The following is a 22,385-nucleotide window of genomic DNA, read 5'->3' on the forward strand; positions in this document are numbered from 1 at the left end:
TCTCTCTCTCTCTCTCTCTCAAAATAAACATTAAATATATGTATACATTTATATTTTTATATTTATAATTTGGAGTGCCTTGGGGGAAGCAGCAAACAATTCCAAAGAGGTTGGAGAGGTAGACAAGGACTAGAGATTTTTAAAATTTTATCTTGAAGGTGATGAGGGTCTATCTGCATCTTTTCAGTAGGGGTGTGACATGGTCAGACTTACAGGATTAGATGAAGAGAAACTAAAGACTGAAAAGTCAGTACAAAATAATTATTATAGCTAACATTTATTGAACATTTAATGTGTGACAGGTATTATTCTAAGGGCTTTCCATTTTAGTGCTTTATGTATATTAATTCACTTAGTCCTTGCAACTACCCAATGTACTGTCATACCCACTTTAAAGATGAGGAAACAAAGGCACAGAGAAGTGACTCATTCAAGAATTACAAAGGTAGTAAGTGGTAGAGATAAGATTAAAACGCAGAGAGTCCAGGGGCGCCTAGGTGGCTCAGCCAGTTAGGCGTCCAGCACTTCGTTCTGGCTCAGGTCATGATCTTGAGGTTCCTGGGATCGGGCTCTGTACAGGCAGCACAGAATCTGCTTGGGATTCTGCTTGGGAGTCTCTGGCTCTCCCTCTCTCTCTGCCCCTCCCCCACGCATGCTGCGTATCTCTCAAACAAAGTTAAAGAAAACCCAGAGAGTCCAGTTCATAGCTCATGCGAAAGCAAAATGGAAGTGGCTTAAAATAGACAGCAAGAATGTTTTCGTATACGACTTTTCTACTTTTTTATTTAAAAAATTCTTAATAGTTGACAGGAGGTGAGGAAGTTGCAGCCACGGGTCCAGCCGATTCTTGGAGGAACCTTCGTTACGCAGGGAAGGAGGAACCTGGAGCTGCAATTACAAGGGGGCACGAGACGAAAGGGAGTTTTTCCTTAGCAGGGGAGGAAACTTGCTCCGTCCACCGCTCAATCTCCGGGACCTAGCACATGCTGGAGACCTCACGGGCCCTCGATAAAGCCTCGAGCTGCCCGGCGGCGGGCTCGCAGGACACTGCGGAACACGGGTGGGCGCTGGAGCCTTTCCTTTCGGATCAGGTGGCGACAACCAAGGCTCAGCCGGTCCCAGGCAGCGCAGCGCCCTCGCCCTAAGCTCATCCACCTTGGACCGTGCGGGAAGCAGGAACCCGAGCGCGGACACCGGCGCTCGCCGGAGAGGACGGCGGGCGGGGGACGGGACAGGAGGCAAAGCTCCGCCCGGTGACAGGCTTTCCTCTCCAGCCTCCCCGTTTCCCGCAGGCCCCCCCACCCCCCAGGCGTCTCCGGTTCCCCGCACGCCTTGGGGTGGAGCGGAAGTGACGCGACGCTCAGCGCGTGATTGGCGGAAGCAGAAATTGCTTTGCGGCCGGCACGGAAATTGCTTTTCTTTCGGCTTCCGCTCCTGGTCCATGTGAGAGAGACGGGGTACCGAGATGAACACGGCCGGGGTTGCGGAAAGGTGAGGGGTGAAGACTGGAGCGGGGGTTGTGGGTGTCGTTGGGGGCCAGGTTCCCCGGCTTCTGCTAAGTGGGAGCTGTCTTTTAACAGACAACAGTTGTTCCTCTTCCAAGACCTCACCATTCATTACGATTTTCGCGATAGCATCCGTGAAAAGTCCTTTTAATTTCATTTAATTCGCTCCCTCCGCTCCGCAGCTTTTTAGCATCATCCCTGTTGGTTCTGATGTGGCCTGTCCCTGTCCAGCTAATTTGTTGTACTTTACTCGTCACGTGACTCCTTTTTCTGCTGCTGCCGCTGGGGCACGGGGAGTGCCTGCGTTATAAATACCCCTTATTCTGGGAACCTTTGCTGATAGGAGTCATTTTCTCCTCTGATGCTTCATTCCCCCCCATAGTGTCACTAAATATAATCCGTTTAGTAAAGGTTGCCTTGTAAAGATTGATATATACTGTTAGGTACTAATAGAGTCTGTAATTTGGTTCAGGGTACCAGTCTCCTTAGTTAAGCATCTACTTTGCTGAGGAAGCCCCAGGGAAAATAGCTTACTTGGCTGCTTTCGTCCAATTCCCTCTTTCCCCATTTCTGGGAACAAGTGATCAACTTGTCACTTTTGAGTAAGTTGCACCTATAAAGGTGTCTTCGTGTGCAGGATGCTTAGGAATATTAATGGTGAAACTGCCTTGCCTCAAGGGCCAGCAACAGTGTCTTCTGTCACCTTACCTAGAGTCTGACATTTTTACAGCCTCCCGGATGCCCGTGGAAAATGCAATACCAATCACTGAAGAGGGTTACCTCTTTTTCATTTCATGCACTTCTATAGGGGTATCACCACCCAGTGCTCACCCCTTGGGGTTGATGCCTGACTTCAGGCTAAATTTAATGTCTTGACAAATTTCCAAAGATGCCCATGCTGTTTGGTTTGTGCCTCTTCCAGGGAACAGGGCTGTTCTGTGCTTAAAAACTGAAGTTATGTTCTGGAGGTTGTTTTAATAGAAGTTATTTCAATTGATAATATTTCTCTTTTGTCTCCTTTAACAGCCTTCTGGCTTTAAGCCAACAGGAAGAATTAGAGGATTTGCCCAAAGACTACCCTTTGAGCCCCAGTGAAGATGAGGTGAGTGGCAACTGCTATACTGCCTTCTCTGGTACCCCTTCTGCCTGGCAATTAGGATAGACAGCACTTTCCTGGAAAGAAAAATTATGGCAACATTGTTTATATTTGTTATGGTGTTGCAAATAAATTACAAAGTAATATAGTATCTCATGTATAAGTTACTGTATTGAATGCTATGAAAATTGAAAGACTATAAGATACACTGTTTCCAAGTTGCCTAAGTATAGTTGAGTGTATAAGAACAAAACACATGGTCTTCATTATATGATTTCCGTATTTCCCAAGTTTGGATTTTTATAGAGTTATGTAATTACGAATCTTCCTCCACTTAAGATAGGATTACATCCTGATAAACCCATCATAGATTGAAAATATCATAAGTGGAAAATACATTCAATGCACCTAACTACTGAACATCATAGCTTAGTTTAGTCTACCTTAAACTTGCTCTGAACACTTACATTAATCTACAATTGGGCAAAATCCTCTAACGCAAAGTCTGTTTTATAATAAATGTGTGGAATATGTTATGTAATTCCTTGACTACTGAAAATAAAAAGTAGAATGGTTGTATGGGTACAGAATGGTTCTAAGTGTATTAGTTATTTACCCCTATGATCATGTGGTTGACCAGGAGGTGCAGCTCGCTGCCACCAGCCAGCATCCCAAGAATCATATCACATATTGCTAGCCTGGAAAAGATCAAAATTTAAATTTGAAATACAGTTTCTACTGAATGTGTGTCACTTTCTCACCATCATAACGTCAAAAAATCATAAGTCAAACAAACCATCATACGTAACAGACTGTGTCTGACTAAAATACACATAGTTAAGCTGACTCTCCAACAGATTCTATAGGAATTCTAACTGTTTATTCTCTTGACAAAACTACTTACATTGTGGGGGTTTTTGACATTAATGTTTCTGTGTCAGATCATACTATATATTCCATACAGAAACATTCTCATAGCACTTTTCTTCTCAAGACTGATTAAGACAGAAGCATGACATTAGCTACAGATCACTAGGCACTGTGGTCCTCATAATGAGGGAGTCTGGCTTTTGAAGCAGTTCTTTGTTTCAGCTTGAATGCCTGCACACTAGACCTCACCTGATTCCCCAGTTCTCCACTGACCAAAATAGCAAAAAATTTTATGTGGGCCTCAATTTCCATGCTGTCTTTTCCTTTTCATTATTGTTCTGATGGTTTTTCCTTTACTGTCTCTAGGAGGACATTGATGGAGAGAGAAAGCATCAAAAGCTTCTGGAAGCAATCAGTTCCCTTGATGGAAACAATAGGTAACATTCCCATCTGTTTGGACAGGCTATAACTAGCTGCTTCCATGAGACAGATCTGCAGCTAACATTTACTGAGTACTGGGGCGCCTGGCTGGCTCAGTCAGTAGAGCATGTGAATCTTGATCTCAGGGTTGTAGGTTTGAGCCCCATGTTGGGTGTAGAGATTACATAACAAGTAAAAAAAAAAAAAAAAAAAACATTTATTGAGTGCCTAAGACAATGAAGACACAAGTGTCAGCATCATTATTAAGAGCACATACTTTGAAGACAGACCATGTAGGCAAATTTTTATCCTCTCTACACCTCAACTCTTCAAATAGAAAATAAGATTAATAATATTACCTACATAAGAGGGCCATCATGACATTTAAATGAGTTAATAAATGTAAAGATCTTAAGCCAATGCCCAGCATACAGTAACCGTGATGTAATTATTAGTGGTTATTGTGTTAGGCCTTTGTGCATTTTAATTCTTAATCCAAACTTACAGTCTTTTGAAGCATTGACTAGGCACTACTTATTGCCATTAGAGAAGGTAATTGACTTGCCCCAAAGTCACTTTGCTCATAAGTGACAGGTCCAGGATTCAGATCCAGGTGTGTTTGAATCCAAGTCCCAGTACCTTTTCCATTATGCCTATCTAATATTGCCTTGTGTTTTTGAAGGGCTGAGTCTACACTAAGAGATGGTTAGGGGCACCTGGCTGGCTCAGTTGGTAGGGCATCTGATTTTTGATTCCAGGGTCATGAGTTCAAGTCCCACATTGATCGTGGAACCTACTTAAAAAAAGAGATGGTGGGGTGCCTGGATGGCTCAGTCGGTTGAGCGGCCGACTTAGGCTCAGGTCGTGATCTCGCGGTCTGTGAATTCGAGCCCCACGTCAGGCTCTGTGCTGACAGCTCAGAGCCTGGAGCCTGTTTCAGATTCTGTGTCTCCCTCTCTCTCTGACCCTCCCCTGTTCATGCTCTGTCTCTCCCTGTCTCAAAAATAAATAAAACGTTAAAAAACAAAAAAGAGATGGTTAGACTACGTAGTCCAGGATAGGAACAGATTTCCTGGTTTCTTTGTGACAAAACCTGATTCTAAAACAGAAATACATGAAACCAAAGCCTTCTTTGAAGAGAGAAGTGTTTGTTCTCCAGAAAAATGTGTTCATTCCTACTATATTCTGCTTTGCCTAATTTCAGGTGGAAATTGGCTGAGAGATCTGAGGCTAGTCTGAAGGTTTCAGAGTTCAGTGTCACTTCTGAAGGTAAGTTAACAAAGGAAGTAATCAGTATATGGAGCTTGTAGAGTTACAAAAGCATCATGGTCGCTTCACCCCCACCGCCTGGAACTGTTTTTGATGTGGTTAATGGATCATACCATAAATACTTACCTGTGAGTGGGTGAATATAGGTAGTCAAATCCCCTTGAGTTTCTTCCAATTCTAGAAGAAAGCCCTAAAGGCTACAGTCAAGGTCTCCCACTGATGAGCTACTTCTGGGGTATAGGGACATGAATGAAGACAGATGCTTCATGGTTTCATTTTTATTTCAGTTCTTACAGTACTTTGAGTTGGGACAGGCAGATAATCTGCCGGAGTTCGGAGAAATCAAGTTACTTACTCAAGGGCCTTCACCTACTGTAGTGTTTCTCAACGCATTTCCTTTATTGTTCCCTGAGAAACCTTTTTTTGGACATTTGTTTTTGATTGCCTCCCTCCCTCCCCACTCCCATCCCCACTCCCACAACAAGGAAATCAAATACTAAGGAATAAGATTTTGGTGAATAGGGTTGAGCTTTAGAGGAACACAAAACTTGAAAATATCTAAGATTTTTTTTCACCACTCTCCTGCCTCCAGAACCAATTTTCATCCCTTGGATGGGCAAGTAATACCTCCCCTAATGTGAATGAGTGATCTGGTAAATTGCAGAGTTGGGATTTTAACCTGATTCCAAGTCTAGATGCCTTATCACCATATCCACAGTTTAGGCAGCTCTAATGAGTTCTGTGCTTCTAGTAACCACTAATGTAACCCCTCAGAACAAATAACAATGTATTCTTCAATCTTATTCATTCAACAAATACTTAATATGTTTCTACTATGTATTAGTTTCAAGACAGTGTAGATACTGGGGCTACTATGAAGAATAAGACAGGAGACCCGCTTCCTGGGGTTTACCATGCTAGGGGGAGAGCAAGTGGGGAGACGGTGAAGTGACTGACTGGCTGCTTCAGTTTGGCTGGGCCGTGTCCTTTAGAATGATGTAATTCCAAATATCAAAGGGAGCCACTGGAGGATTTTCAGCAGAATCCTGACCTGCCGTGATTTACAGTTTGAAAATCTAACTGGCTGCTGTGTGAAGAATGAAGGGCAGTGAGGCAGAAGTGGAAGCAGAACGACCAAGAGAAAAGCAAATGACTTTAAAATAAATCATTTTCTCTTCTCTTCCATCCTCTAACACATATGGGAATGTAGAATGATGGTGTCACTATGGCTGGCAGTTAAAGAGAATTCTTCCTGCTTCCCTGCACATCTGCCTGCCTACCAGCATTTTCTATGGAGGCATCTCCCTATGGTATATTGAGATTTTTGCCTCCTTTCTTGGTCTGACCAGAAAGTTTGGCCTTTCTGCAGGATCAGGAGAAAAGCTAGTCCTTTCAGATCTACTTGGGCCTGTTAAAACTTCATCCTCATTGGCTGCTGTGAAAAAGCAACTGAATAGAGTCAAATCAAAGAAGACTGTGGAGTTACCTCTTAACAAAGAAGAGGTTGAGCGGGTGAGTTATAGAGAAAGTGGTCCATTAAGGGGAAGAAATTGGACTGACAAGGAAAAATAGGGTAAGAAGGGAAGGAGGGGAAAAGCCTGACAAATGGGGGGAGGGCAAATCGTGATTGCCACAGAAAAGATTAAAACAAATCTCGGGGAAAATGCATCCTGAGGAGTAAGCAAGAGCTAGTCTCTAGCATGCTGACTGTTTCTTAGGCTAAGAAACATTGGCTCCTAATTCTCTGCTGGTCCTTTGAGTTCAACGCTTAATTTCATGGCTCTTTCCTTTTGTGTACTTTGCTTCAGATCCACAGAGAAGTGGCATTCAATAAAACCTCACAAGCCCTCTCCAAATGGGATCCCATCGTTGTGAAGAACCGGCAAGCAGAGCAGCTGGTTTTTCCCCTGAAGAAAGAGCAGTCAGCCTTCGCTCCCATCGAACATGTGCTCAGCAGCTGGAAGGTGAGCGCACACAAGGAGCTGCACCTGGGCGGGTGAGGGTGCACTGCCTGCCATCCATGTGACTGGGGCCTCATAGGCCAAAATCCCAGCTGCGGTCTCTTCGTGTCACAGGCAAGGAAGGGGGAGGGGGGTAGTAGGACTCATTGTCAGTCACGGAATAGTCAGAATAGCTCTGCAGTCACCCTTCAGCCATTTGTAGCACACAGCATGTGGTTATTTTCATGTTTTTGTGTGAAAACGTGATTGCCGGTAGCGAGGGAACATGATGTTTTCTTTTTCACACCCTGCACATGTGCTTGCTCTCACTCTCTGTCTCTCAAAATAAATCCCAAGCAGGTTCCATATTGTCAGTGCAGAGCCTGATGCGGGGCTTGAACTCATGAGCCGTGAAAGCATGACCTGAGCCAAGATCAAGAGTCAGACGTTTAACCAACTGAGCCACCCAGGTGCCTCTAGAAAGCTTTTAAAGCCACATTCTGACCTGGGGAAAATCAGGAAATCAGGAGCTCAGCAGCATTAATGAGCCTTGGTAGGACTATGTATGAGCAGTAGAACCAAAGTTTGCTTGTAAAGGAATCCCACAATAAAATGTAACATATTGTGAATAATGACAAGAATCTTAGCAAATAACTCATTATGATCAAGCTGCAGAAAATAAAAAAGATATCTTAGAGCTGGGTTGTCCAAACACTGATCTTTGGCAAATTTTTTATGCGTCTGAAGCAAAAGAATAATGGTAAGAGTAGCGGATGTAAGTTTAGCAGCTCTTCTTTATTATGAAGTTATCCTTTCCATTTTAATAGTGTTGAAATAGCTTTTCTTTATGAAATGATAGCAGTAGTAAATGATGGGACTGGGGGTGGAACAGTAGTTATGGCCTCGTTGGTAATCCTATGTTGGTCCCCAAAGTCTCAACTTTTATTCTGTGAACAACTTCGGTACAATTACTTTCTTTTCCAATACACTGTTGGTTATGGAGTCTATAATGGGGCATTTTGTTTTAAGTAGGAATAGTCAAAAACAGCAGTGCCCAAAACATGGATAGATGCCCTGTTTATGTTTTCTTCTCTGCTTTCTAAGAATCCAGAAATAATAGTGTTCTATGTGTCGGGAAGTTGAGCTAATTAAAGCTAATCAAAGTAAACATAGCTTGCTGCCATAGCTAAACATTGAGCAAGTTGTTGCTTATTACAGGGATAAGCTCTGTTTCTCATATTGTTGTTGAAGTCACTACCATTCTCTTTCTAGGATGCTTCCTTTTCCACATGAAAAAGAGATCAGGTTTAAAGTGTGGCTGCGGGATAGAAGGGAGACTTTAGGAAAAAAATAAGAGGTAATAACAATTTGCAGGATTCAAAAATAAAAAGTATAGAAGATACAGAGTGAAAAGTCTGACCCTACCCCTATCCCCCATCCATGGTTTTTACCCCTGTACTCACTTAGAAGTAACCATTTTATAAGTTTTTTGTTGTTAACCTAAGAGTTTGCTATATTCGTGTTTACCTTTTTTAAATTTATATATATATATATATATTTATATATATATATATATATATATATATATATATATATTTATACACACACACACACGTTTTTCAATGTCTATTTTGAGAGAGAGTGCACATGCATGTGCAAGCAGAGAGGGGCAGAGAGAGAGGATCCCAAGCAGATCCACGCTGTCAGAGTAGAGCCTGATGCAGGGCTCAAACCCAGAACTGCGAGATCATGACCTGAAATCAAGTTGAAATCAAGAGTTGGACACTTAACCAACTGAGCCACCCAGGCGCCCCACCTTGGGTTTTTTTTGTTGTTTTTTTTAATCACAAAAGTAGTGCACTACTATGCATTGTTCTGCAAATGACAATGACAGTGTGATCTTAGAGATAGCTGGAAAATGCCTGGCTGGTTATTAAATATGAGACGGTGGAGGAGTAGCTTGCACTAAGAATGGCACAGCCTCTGCTTTCCAGAAACTCCCTGTGCAAGACTGAGTGGAGTGTCCCCACATGCTGTACATGAATCTACTGTACCATTTATTGGAAGATTCGTTTTGAAGAAATTAGGCCAGAATGGCACACAGCAATAAGGAAACGCTTGGTCAGAGGTTGCTTTCTGGCTAGCAGCTGCGCTGTCTTCTTACAGCTTAGAGAGTGCAAAGTACCAAGGACTCTGGAGATTAAGGATCCAAAAAGTCTACACTATCATTTGGCCCAGCTTCCTAAAATTCCATTTCACTCCAAGAAGATTTAAATGGGATAATGCATGAGAAAGCATTTGTAAACTGAGAAGTGCTAGAAATGATGTAAGGTAACTTCCCACCCTCTAGCAGCCTACACTAGCATTACCCAAAGTGTTCTCAAAAGTTTAGTTTTTCCGTATGCCCTCAAAAAGGTAGGGTTCCATTGCTAGAAAATGTTGCGTGCCCCTGCTGGAGATTAGCAGCTCATGATATATACTAGCCTTTTAAAGGTTATGAGAAGACACTAAAGAAACCCCTCTGACCTACTCTAGTCCAGAGTGTACAAACAAAAATCAAGTAGGTTTCATTTTGCACCTTAAAAAAATAAATCTTGTTAGCTGGTGAGGCACATGCTTTGGGAAGAGCTGGTCTCCACTGCTTCCTCCGTTCTCCCACCTTTTTCCCGACTACCCCACTGACTCTTCTCGAGGGCATTAGTGAGAGGCCTCTGAATCGCCAGATCCCAAGCCCTTTGAGTCTTCAGCCTATTTGACACTGTTGACACATCACGTTGGTTAAAAAAAAAAAAAAAGGGGGCACCTGGGTGGCGCAGTCGGTTAGGCGTCCGACTTCAGCCAGGTCACGATCTCGCGGCCCGTGAGTTCGAGCCCCGCGTCGGGCTCTGGGCTGATGGCTCAGAGCCTGGAGCCTGTTTCCGATTCTGTGTCTCCCTCTCTCTCTGCCCCTCCCCCGTTCGTGCTCTGTCTCTCTTTGTCTCAAAAAAAATAAATAAACGTTAAAAAAAAAAATTAAAAAAAAAAAAAAAAAAAAAAAGCTCTCCTCCTTTGGCTCCTGTGGTGACATACTCCTGATTATTTTTTATGTATCTGACTGTTAGTTCTTATTATTGCTCTATAAATTCCATGGCTTTTGGCTGTCACCTGTGTATGCTGCAGGTCACTCTCAACACCTTCTGAGCTCCAGTCCCATATTCCATGTGGCCAGTAGGCCTCACCTGGGTCTCCCATATGCACCTTAAACTTCACACAAAACAAAGTCATCTTGGCATTTTCCTTCCCCAGACTCCCAAACCCTGAGCTGCGACCTTCATTCTGTAAGTCAGTCAATGGCATAACTCCCTACCCCAATCCCTCGGGTTGGAAACCGCAGCCATTTGATTCCTCTTCCTCTTCCTCCCTTTAACTGCTACCCCTTCCCAGCCCACAGTGGTGTGCTGCTCCTGTAAACTCTGTCCGCAGTGGCTCTCAGACCCCTGGTTCCTCCTCTGATTTTCATTTTCGCCCATCATTGGGCACTTCACACATAACCCCTTACACAGTCACCAGAATTTTCTTTCCAAAACACAAAACTGAGTGTCACTCTCCCACTTAAAGTCCTTCAAAAGGCTCTCTATTTATAGAACAAGACAGAAGGACCTAGCGTCTTGGTTACCCTGGACGACACATTTTCCCTTACATATCTCTCTTTTCCATAGATATGTTTTTATTATCCTCATCTCCATTTGATCCCCCCACCTTTACAGAGTTGTACTTAATGCCTCAAAGCCTAATTCAAAAAGTCCTTCCCCAAGCCCAACCCACCTCCTAATCAAAATAAATTCTTCACTTCCTTTCTGATTACTCCTATCATATAACTACCATGTAACCGATTACATTGCTAATGGTACATGCGTCTCTTCCCTCCGAAAGGCTGTGAGCTCTATGAGGACAGGAATGATCTTATTTGTGTATTCCTAGTGCCCTGCACAAGTGCCAGGAATGTAGCTCCAATCAATAAATGTTTGCAAAATTGAATTGGAAGGAGATTACAACATTGTATTATAAATCACTTTGTAGCCTGTGATTGATCACTACTGGCAAATACTAAAAATGAAAGAACATGCACCTTTACTATTCAGTAGAATAGGTTTATGGTTAAGTCAATAGCACCGTGTAACGTGTGATGATGTGTGTTTATGCATTTGTCCAGAAATTTGTAAGTTTAATGCCGACCATGATGTATATGGCTGTTGAAGAAAACCACATATAATATATGCACAAGGTTAGAAAGTGGCTCTGTTGCCTACGGCTGTCTTTGTGCCTTGCCAAAGTGGACCGTGGCACAATTGGCCTGATTATTTTAGCCACCTACACAGTATCAGTCAAACAGTAAACAGCATCTTTTGTTGACATATGGAGTAACTGGTTTAGAGTCCATTCATTCATATGTAGAGACTACCTAGCATGCAAAGTTAACTGTAAACTAAGGAATTGGAGCCAAAGTTAGAAAATGGCTAGAGTTAAATTTGAACTGTCAGGGAGCTAAGACCTAACCTCCCCTTTCTTCTAGAAATATTCTTTAAGGGAGGCTTATAGGAGTCTTAGATTCCTAACTATACAGTAATATGCACACATGCTTCAAATATACATAATACAGGGACCATTTTGTTTTGCCACTATCAAAACTGACAATTTGGTACTGCTGTTCTTCTGTCCTACCAGCATTTACCTTAAGGGCATCCTGCTTTGATGCTTAAGAGAATGGTATTCTGTTTTACATATTTTGGTAATCTGAACAGAGTGATCCCTTCAGTAATATTAAAGAGTAGGCTCAGAATCCAGTTGCTGACGTTGTCTTAAATTGGAAGAAAATAAGGCTTTATCCTACACAACTGAACAGTGAGGCTGGAACCCCTTCTCTTGCTGTAACAGCCAATCCTTTCCAGTTAGTGATTCCCATTATATTAATGTGTTGGGTTGTAGGATGGTCGTAGGATTGTAAACAGAGAGACTAGGAGCATGGTTTAAGACTGCGAATGTTATGTTACCTCCTTAAGGCAAGGACTCCCCTGGAGCAGGAAGTTTTTAACCTCCTCCATAAGAACAAGCAGCCAGTGACAGACCCTTTACTGACTCCCGTGGAAAAGGCCTCTCTCAAAGCCATGAGCCTGGAAGAGGTAAGTGTAATAGGCCCTATTATACGCCCAGACTTGCTCTGTTCCTTCCAGCATTTGCCCTCAAGCCCAGGAGTCACTGTAAATGTCATTCATTATAGGCTAAGATGCGCCGAGCAGAGCTTCAGAGGGCCCGGGCCCTGCAGTCCTACTATGAGGCCAGGGCTCGAAGAGAAAAGAAAATCAAGAGCAAAAAGTAAGGAGGCCCCTATTGAACTGGCCGTGGATTCCCTGAAAGAAAGTAAAGCGGCTAATCATGGGTCCTTAGGAAAGAACCTTTGACCTAGTAACTGGGGTCATGTAGAAGAGGTCCCAAATAGGAATGACTAAGGTTTTTTTTTTTTTTCTTCTCAGTTGAACCTCGTAGTTTTGCCTGCTTCGGTAGTGCCCTCTCCTCCGGCTTTGCCTTTCAGTCTCGGTCTTGCTAAAAAGAGGACTGTTCAATTACTTTCTCTCCCTTCCAGGACATCACGGAGTGGTTCTGCAGAATGAGCTCTGAATTCTACAGCTGTTGAGGCCAGTAGGGCTTCCTTCCTGCCTTTTTGCCTCTTTGGAACTTCTACTCTTGCCTTGTGCTCTAGAAGCAGAGGGGACTCTTTGCTCTGCAGAGGTGTGCCCCTGGGGGCTGCAGGGACTGAGAGGCTTGCCAGTCCTCTCAGGTCCCAAACTGGTTCCCTATAGTCATCCAGCTCTGTGATGTCCATTCTAGCCCCTGCACAGGGAAACTCCTTGGGGAGCGGGAACACTTCTGTGTGTGACATCAGTGTTTCAGCTGAGTCTCTGCCCTCTTACCCTGTAGGTATCGTAAGGTTTTGAAGAAAGGAAAGGCCAAGAAAGCCCTAAAAGAGTTTGAGAAGCTGCAGAAGGAGAATCCTACTGCAGCACTGGAAGAATTGGAAAAAATCGAAAAGGCCAGAATGATGGTGAGGCTGCCTCTTGCCCCTACCCCCTTGAACCGGCTTTCCCCCAAAAGTGGTAAGGATCTCACTGTGCCCTTTCTTTCCAGGAGCGAATGAGCCTTAAGCACCAGAACAGTGGGAAATGGGCAAAGTCAAAGGCAATTATGGCCAAATACGACCTGGAGGTAAGAGACCATCAGGGTGAGAGAAGAAATGGAATTGGAGGACAGAAAGGAAAATCAGTCCATAAGGATGCTAGCAGAAGCAGAGTTGGGGAAGAGCCCTGAGGAAGAATGGAAAACCAGGATTCTAAAAAGGCATCAGAAAATCTCTAAGGCAGAGAGGAAAAGAACCAGAAACAAGGTGGAAAAGGAGAGATGAAAGGGAAACAGCATTGAAGGCAAGTCCAGTTAAAGGGTAGAGGAGCATTGTGGTTTTGTTTTGTTTTGTTTTTTTTACCTTGTTTCATATGTTGATTTCCTTGAGGACAAAGACTTTGTCTCCCATTTGATTCCATAGCCATTAACACAGTGGTATAGGTGCAGTTTAAACAGGCATCGGTAAGAAACACTTAAGTCAAATTGAGAGGAGGCAGCTTTAAGAAATGGACCAGGAGAGGTGTTGTTGCAGTCACTTAATGACAAGGCACTCGTGTTGTGACTCCTTCCTGCAGGCTCGCCAGGCTATGCAGGAACAATTGGCCAGGAACAAAGAACTGACGCAGAAACTCCAGACAGCCTCTGAGAGTGAGGAAGAGGAGGGAGATGTGGAGGAAGAGGGTGAACTCCTTGTCCCTGATGCAGTGAATGAGATCCAGATGGATGCAGATGGACCGAACCCCTGGATGCTCAGGAATCACTCCAGCGGCACAAAAGAGGCCAAAATCCAGGACCCTGAGCAACTTCCAGAGCCTGTGGCCCATAAGACTCCTGAAAGTGAGGAAGAGGAAAGACCAGGGGCAGAGGAAGAAATTTTGCTGAACGAATTTGAGGAAAGGCGATCACTTAGGAAAAAGGCTGAGCTCAACCAGGACACCGAGCCGGTGAGCAGACAAGAGCCAAAAGGTGAGTTATGGTGGACTAAAATGGAGAACTGCCCAGGGCTAGTGCCGTGGGCAGGCTGCGAGAGGAAAAGTGTCCACACACACATGCTGCACAGTGATTAGGCCCTGGGTACCTTCCACAGAATGCCATGGGTCCCTGAAGAGAAGATTGATACGTAGTAACTCTTTTTCTTCAAAGGCATTTAATACACAGTCATCTGCATGGCTGTACAATGTGTGTTCGGACATGTTTTCTGCTCTTGAGAGCCTATAGTCGTCAGAAAAAACTGCCCCATCCTTGAAGGGCAGGAGTTAACAAACCTGAGAGAACTGCCTGTGGTAGGATGGCAAGTCTGAGAGGCCGTTCATTCCCACAGACACAGGTGGATTTTGAGGCATTATGAAATTTCTTCAAATTACTGCCAAGTTTTCTGTTGTTTGTAAAGTAGGAGTGGCATTTTTAGCACTTCATAATGTTGGTTGGTATGTGCTGATATGGGGTGAGACTTTCTTGACAGGAACGAATGACTCCACAAACTACATGGTAAATTAGAATTGTCACCCAATGCTCAGATTTAATTTGTATATTATATGTTGTGTTATCTTAAGGAGATTTTATATTAACAACCTTAACACCCTTGAGACAGGTCAGAAAGCTCCCGTCTTGGCAAGAAAGTCCGCTTAGGAAACTGCATTCAGAAATCACTTGGCTTTCTGGACAGATTCTTGGGTCTAATTTTATTTCCTGTAAGAATAATGCATTCAGATGATGGCAAGAATCTGTTTTTCCATGAAAAAAAAAAATTGTTTCTAAAGAGCTGTCATTTAGAGTGTGTTGCAGGCCCTTTACTTTGGGTTCTCAGAGAGTTCTGGGATTAATAGTGGCAAGCAGTCACTTCCAAGAGGACTTTGGAAAGCCGCACTGCAGGCTGAGATTGTGTGGCAGTCCTTCTAGGACCACAGAACAGCAGCTGTGTTGTCCTAAGCCTCAAAAGGTGGTCATCTAGCTAAATGTATTGAGCACTTGTTTGTGGTATGAAAGGTGGATTTGGATTTCCTTGGATGACAGATAAATAGAACATTCCCAAACCTTTAGGTTCAGGGAAACCATGTCCTAAAATAGTAGGAAGTTGTAGACCCCAAATAAAATGAGCAAGGACACTTGCTCCTTGAGGAATAAACATACATGTGTCCAAAGGCCATATTTAAGTAGCTTCTTAGAGTGGCTTTAAGCCAAAGCTAGAGAGCAGGATGAACTTGGGAATGGAGGCGACTCGAGTCAGTGCAAAAAAGAGTTTAGAAGTGTGTCGCTGCCATATTTCCCTCCAGGCTCTTAGAAGCTAGTGGTATTGCTCACATGTTGCTTGTGACTGGAAAATGCCAAGCGACTTGACTTGGCCACAGCAGAGTGTGAAATGCTGCTTTAAGATAAACAGTGCTGGGGGTGCCTGGGTGGCTTAGTCAGTTAAGGGTCTGATTCGGTTTTGGCTCAGGTCATGATCTCACAGTTGTAAGATTGAGCCCCACATTGGGCTCTGCACTGAGTGTGGAGCGTGCTTGGGATTCTGTCCCTCTGCCCCTTTCCCCCACTCCTGTGCTCACTCTCTCTTTCTCTCTCTAAAGTAAAAAACAAAATAAAGATAAAAAAATGCTGGATTTGGTTTTTACAAATAGGAAATGACAGTGTAAATTACAAATAGTAAATCATCACATTTTTATAAATTGCAATGAAGTTGCATTCCGAGACTACCTGTTAAAATGACTTTTTTAAAATTTTGAACTTGGGGCCGTCTCTCCAAGCAGGGTTTACTGTGTGCAGCAATGAAGCCACAGTTCCAGTTATGCAGTGAGTCACTGGCATAGCTGGGAATAGGACCCAGGACATCTGATTCCAAACGTGCCACCTTTAACTACTAAACTCTATTGCCTGCTACTTAACAGGCAATGATTAGTGAACTCTCCAAGAGATCTAGTGAATGGAATCCTCTCTTCCCCATCATGCGTAGCCCTGTGAATGGGAGCACCTAAATGCTCATTGTTAAGTGTGCTCAGTAAATGCTCATTGACAAGGCAACTTCCAGCCTCCTTTTCTGACAGCTTTCATTTCTTCCCTCAGATTCTAGCAGCCAGGAGGTGCTGTCCGAATTGAGGGCACTGTCTCAGAAACTCAACAAGGAAAACCAGTCTGGGAAGCAGAAAGTGAGTTCAGCGAGGACAGTTCCGGTAGTCCAGAGAAAGGACCCTACTGAGGAAGAAGAGGAGCCCCTGTTGCTGCAGAGGCCGGAGAGAGCACAGACTGTGGAAGATCTAGAAGAGCTGGGCAAAGAGGGGTGTTTTCAAAATAAGGAGGTTCCCAGGTCTGTGTTAGAAGGGCAGCAGCTGGAGAGGAACCCAAATAATCATCCTGGTGCTCCCAAGGAAAAGAAAAAGAAGGAGCAAATGATTGATCTACAGAACCTCCTAACCACGAAATCTCCTTCTGTGAAGTCTTTGGCAGTGCCCATGACAATAGAGGAGCTGGTGAGCAGAGCCAGGGGCATGGGCTATTGTGGGGGATCACCGCTGGGGCAGGAAGTGTCCTTGCACAAGGAGTAGAATCAGTGAAGTTGTGTTGTGCTGGGGGCACATTTCAGTAGTAGAAAGGTCCAGAATAATATGGGGCCGGGCCAGTCCCAGTGACAGTTTAATAGATGCAAATATGTGAGTGCTGCTGAGATTCCCACATCTTAAATCCTGAGCCACCAAACCCTCCGTGGGGTGACTGTAAAACTGCCCTCAGAGGAAAGAGGGAGGCACTCAAAGCTCTGCTCAGATCCCAGGCAGGATGACTCAAAGGTATAGTTGTTGAGCTATTGCCAAGGTTTTGCTCTTATTCACTGGGATCTGAAATGGTCCAAGACTCCCTGGTTAACTAATTGAAACTGCTTCAGTGAGGAGCCCTGGTGCCTGGTGCCCGTCTTTTCAGGGATATGAGCCGGAGAACACCCACGTTCTAGCCAGGCCACTTGGAGCTCCTCCTCCTAACGCAGGTCATTCCTTCCTCCATGCTGCAGCTTCCTTACTGTAAGCTTAAAATTATGTCTATGACAATGAGTTAGGGAGATTTACCCTAGAGAGAAGAAAATCAAAGTGTGATTGGCTAACCAATTTACTTATACTGCAAGACCATCATTGTTCAGCGCTTTTCCCCTAGGGGGCGCTAGAATGTCACGACCCAAAATTTAAACGTTCTTGCCAGGAACCATAGCTCTTCAGGCAAGCTGTAGCTCTCACTCTTATTTCTTCCCAGGAAGATGAAGAGGAGAGAGATCAAAAGCGGATGATAAAGGAAGCTTTTGCTGGAGATGATGTCATCAGAGACTTCTTAAAAGAGAAGAGGGAAGCTGTGGAGGCGAGTAAGCCAAAGGACGTGGACCTGACTCTGCCTGGCTGGGGCGAGTGGGGTGGTGTGGGCCTGAAGCCCAGTGCCAAGAAAAGACGCTGGTAAGAACAGGGAAGAAAGCCTGTCAGAAGTGCACCAGGTTCTCCCACTTCACCCTCCTGCGTCCTCCCTGCCCTTTTGACTAAGTCTTTAATGCTCTTAGTCAGACATCCCACTGTTCTGCTTTCCAGGTTTCTCATTAAAACCCCTGAGGGTCCTCCAAGAAAAGACAAGAATTTGCCAAATGTGATTATCAATGAGAAGCGAAATGTTCATGCAGCAGCTCATCAGGTGAGGGAGAGAGAAATTCTTTGCTGCCTCATTCTCTTGCTTGGGAGGAATATTCTAGCACTCTGTGGTAAAGAGCGATGTGTGATCTTGACCACAGAATCAAAGCTGTTCTCTTTTTCACGGACTGGCTCTGAGATGAATAATTCCAGATTGATTTCTGCTGTTTTAATTTCTGACTGGGAAGAGGTTGAGGCTTAAATGGTAATCTTTGCAGCAGTGGTGAGGCCCCCAAATCAGGTTTTTCAGCTAGTACCCCAGATAATTCTGATGCAATTGAGTCTCACCAAACTAAGAATTACTGTTCTTTACACTTGTCTTTATAGTCAGGATAATGTTGAGAGGCTATAGGTTTGAGCTGCATCTTAAGAAAAAGAAGACAAACCGGTACTCATTCAGGACAGCGAATGGAATTAAAATTGTGTGTTATGACAAACCAGGGATATTTACCAAAGAGAAGCAAATTTGAGCATGATCATGGTCTGCAAGTACGTTGAAGGCCATCATGTGGAGTGCAGTCACATAAGGTAGCAGTTAGAGGAAAAGCAATGCATTCAGTTCAAGGAGAAACTTTGTGGGGCGCCTGGCTGGCTCAGTCGGTAGAGCATGCAGGTTTTGATGTCGGGGTCATGAGTTTGAGCCCCATGTTGGGCAAGGAGCCTACTTTAAAAAAAAAAAAAAAAGGAAAAAGCTTTCTGCCAGTCCAGAGGGAGAATGGGAACATGTGTAGAGGGGACTCAGGAATGAGATTGAACTCCATGACTTTTATGTTTCCTTCTGAAAGTCTGTGACCCTGAGATCTGTCCCCAGCCAGTACAATCTTGAAATGAGTTGTAGTTTTTCTTCTGAGAAAGAGGGGGAACTGTTTAATAAGTACAAAAGAGAGGTAAGAAATTATCGTTTCAGCAATACTCTACTGATCTTATTTTGCGAACCAATCCCTGCAGAAATGGAATCGTAACCACTGTAATCCCACTTGAAGATCTATAACCAGAAAATAGGCAATGAACAGGCAATTATGGGATAAATGAGAGAGAAAAAGCATGCTTCACCAGGCCAGGAAGGGCAGCATGGACCTCAGTAAAATCACCCCTTCCTGCTAGGAGCCTTGCCTTTAAAAAAAAAAAAAATACAGTCACAGGAAACTGACAGTTTTCCAAGAATCTCCCTGATTTTCCTCATCTTTTTAATAAGCTATAGACTTCAGGTCCCAGCATGCAATAGAATACAGTGTGCTTGAAGCTGAAGGAAAAAAGAAAAGCCTCCCAAGACTGAATATTTTGCCCACGTGTTTTTTTTCTCTTGATTTACATGACATGCACAGATCTAGCCATCTACCCCAATAAGACATTCCCTCAACCTAGAGACCATCTGTGTCCTTCACCACCATCAGGACCCCTGGGCAGTACTCAGCTTCTCTTGAGTGTTTCACTGAATATCTCCAGAGACTACTGTTCGTAACTTCCTGATTTTTCTCCTTATGTTTTTTTTTCCCTCTTCTCTAGCCCTCAGAGGTAGTGTTTAAGGATTATTTAAATGTCTAAAGTAGCACTGTTTGGAATGGAGAATAGTACTAGGCAAGGAAAGGAACCCTGGGTTCTGTTCTCATTCACTGCTCATTTTACGCAATTTACTTGCATACATCACTTCCCCTCTCTAAGCCAAATTCTGGGACCAAGGAAGATGACCTTTGCCATTATCTAGGCCCTTCCAGCTCTGACGTTCTGTGATGCCAAAAGAGGATGAAGCTAACTAAGCATCACAGCCTGGTATAGTTCAGGATTCATGGCAAACCTTAAAACATAAACCCTGTTTATCAAGGAGAAGAGATTGAGAGCTTGAAGAGGGTAGGAGGGCCACAACATTCCCAGGGACCCACAAATGTCCAGATGCTTCTTGCAGTCACAGCATTGTATAAGACGACCCACTTAGGAACAGCAGCCCTGGAGCTAGTGTAGCGTTCCTACACTACAGGAATGGGGTCAGGGTGGTTTTTCAGTTCCTAGATCGTTGGGTAAGCCTTGGGGGTTGTCTAGTCCCAATTAGTCCCCTCCACTCCCAGATGTCCTCAAGCAGATTGGGACTTCTAAGGTTAGATTGGGCGCATTGGGATGCCTTGGCCTCTCAGTTGCTTCACTCACTGAAGCCATGTATACCTGTGGCCTGTGCCCCAAACTACCTGCCATTAGAGTTTACCAACTGCACCCCAGGTCTGGCTTGTGACAAGTCACTCTGCCTTCCTTTCCAGGTGCGGGTGCTTCCATATCCATTTACCCACCATCAGCAATTTGAAAGGACCATCCAGACCCCTATAGGATCTACATGGAACACCCAGAGGGCCTTCCAAAAGCTGACTATGCCCAAAGTTGTCACCAAGCCAGGGCACATCATTAAGCCTATAAAAGCAGAGGATGTGGGCTACCGGTCTTCCTCAAGGTCGGACCTCTCTGTTGTACAGAGAAATCCAAAACAACTCACTGTACGTCACAAAAAACAGCTGAAGAAAAACTCTATAGATTGAGTTCCTGGAGGAATGATGTCTTGGTGCCCAGAACTAGGAGCCCCAACTGCTCCTCCATTATCCCAGTTTTACTCCAAGCTGCAGGATCAATTCCAAGACTGGCTTAGCACACTGTGAGTGTAGTTGAGCTGTATTTTAGAAATAAATGCATTTTTATCTGTTTAACTGGAGTGTATTCTGTGTTGTCACACGTCAGACAAGACACCTTTGGGTGCTCCCCATTGCATTTTTCCAGCCACACTTGTTAGGGAAGCCTCATTTTCTCACCAAGGATTATACAGTTAGTCCTAAAACAAAGTGGAGAGAAGTTACCATAGCCTATGATCTTAAATATATTATCAGACACAATCCACTATAAATAACCAATTGGAAGACTCAGGGATAGTAAATACTGTATACTCTTAACCTCTGAACCTAAATACAGCATGCACAAACCGTCCGATGGGATTGTGTCCTGCACTGGCCCTAGGGTGGTGCTGAAGCGGGCTTCAACTTTAGTCACTACTATTGTTTCTTTCCATGAAAGAGCCTCCAGGCTTGCAGGGGTTGCGTCTAGAGTAGTTGGCACTTTTGCCATTCTTAAGATGGTGAGTTTTTACCTTACCCTACAGATGAGGTAGATGAGCTTCCAGAAGTAAAGCTCTATTCCTTTACTTCCTAAGACCAACCTCTCACTGCAACTGCTATATGGCAATTCACATGGGCTTCTCAAGTCTGAGGAGGCTGCCTGTCTTTAGTTGACAAATACATACATGGCAAGAGTCCCTGCAAACAAGATTGCTAACAAGGAATTGGAGAAACTTTCTCTGATTCCAAAAGGACATAACCACTACTGTGCTACACCTCCCAGCTTGGATGTGGGTCTCCCCTGCCCTTTTAGAGCAAGATGGGGGTGAATTTTTGCATGTCTACAGACCCCTCCAAGAATTTGATGGGAGTTATGAACTCACCTCAGAAAAATGCACACACATGTATACCATTTTACATACAGTTTGAGGAACTTTACAGACATTTGGAATCCCTGGGCTAATAGTTCTGCAACTCCACCGGTTTTAGAATCCTCCCCCAAACCGGCACGACCCTGTCGTCCAAGCACACAACTCTCCAGATCAGTTCCAAAATGTTTAGACCTCAAAGGTAACTAATCCCAGTGCCTTTATTTTATAGTGTGAAAGAATGCAGAGTATCCGGTGTTTCACATTAATGACTGAGTAGGCAGTAGGAACCTAGGCTAACTTAGAAGCCAAAAGCCACACCATAAATTTCTATTAAATGTCCAGGGGTAGCTGTGGGCCGTCACTTCCATTGCTTATCCCCTCAAGGGCCAACCTGGGGCTGGGAAGGGAAATGAATACGTCGATCGGGTTTAGAGCCCAGGGGGATATTTTTAAGCTATCCATTGGTTTGAGATTATCTGTGATCCACTTGCTGGTTGACGCTTAAGTAGCCAGTGGGGGCATGAGGGACCTGTGCCCACTCCTGCCTCCGTTTACGAGACCATAACCCTACGTTCACTCTTTGGCACACAAAGCTACCACCTCTGTCCCAGCCACCCCCCAAATTGAAGCGCCCAATCAAGTGCCCCCCAGTAAACGGCCAATCCTCATCTACTTTCCCGGGACCCTCCTCAGCTCCGTGTACGGCCCGCGGCCCGGGAGTGATGCAAGCGACCCCATCGTTGAAAGGGGACGGCAGGCGCTGGAACGTGCTATAAACGACGCCCACTCCCAGCCTTTCAAGCCCCCAAACGGATTCGATTGTTGTTTCGTGGGGCTTTTTTTTTCTTTTCTTCCTCCGAACCTCCGAAGTGTTCTCCCTTCCCATTGGCCAAAGCTGCCCCTTGACGCCACCCTGGCCTTGTACGCTGATTGGTCCATTCTGGATGTGCCCAAGCCTTTTTCCCAGGGTGTGGCGCCCCCCCCCCCCGCCCCCAACAGGGTTCTGACCCCTGGCTCCTC

The 22,385-nt window shown here is 44.4% G+C and overlaps 1 protein-coding gene across 1 annotated transcript; it reads left to right on the forward strand.

Annotated features, from left to right (window-relative positions):
* Positions 1 to 874: 874 nt before the first annotated feature.
* UTP14A (UTP14A small subunit processome component) lies at positions 875 to 20,592 on the forward strand. Its single transcript, XM_045471054.1, has 15 exons — positions 875 to 1,491; positions 2,532 to 2,607; positions 3,838 to 3,908; positions 5,096 to 5,160; positions 6,530 to 6,672; positions 6,969 to 7,124; positions 12,140 to 12,259; positions 12,358 to 12,452; positions 13,056 to 13,179; positions 13,263 to 13,340; positions 13,829 to 14,219; positions 16,314 to 16,717; positions 17,487 to 17,680; positions 17,810 to 17,909; positions 20,155 to 20,592. Exons 1-15 carry the CDS (start codon positions 1,466 to 1,468, stop codon positions 20,425 to 20,427), a joined length of 2,316 nt encoding a protein of 771 aa, XP_045327010.1. The 5' UTR covers positions 875 to 1,465; the 3' UTR covers positions 20,428 to 20,592.
* Positions 20,593 to 22,385: the final 1,793 nt, after the last annotated feature.

Source organism: Leopardus geoffroyi, chromosome X (assembly GCF_018350155.1).
Source record: "Leopardus geoffroyi isolate Oge1 chromosome X, O.geoffroyi_Oge1_pat1.0, whole genome shotgun sequence".
Classification (NCBI taxonomy): domain Eukaryota; kingdom Metazoa; phylum Chordata; class Mammalia; order Carnivora; family Felidae; genus Leopardus; species Leopardus geoffroyi.

Coding starts and splice junctions, on each gene's coding strand:
- UTP14A (XM_045471054.1), top strand. CDS start 1,466: ATGAACACGGCCGGGGTTGCGGAAAG. Junction 2,608..3,837: donor TGAGCCCCAGTGAAGATGAG/GTGAGTGGCAAC, acceptor TACTGTCTCTAG/GAGGACATTGATGGAGAGAG. Junction 13,180..13,262: donor TCGAAAAGGCCAGAATGATG/GTGAGGCTGCCT, acceptor CTTTCTTTCCAG/GAGCGAATGAGCCTTAAGCA.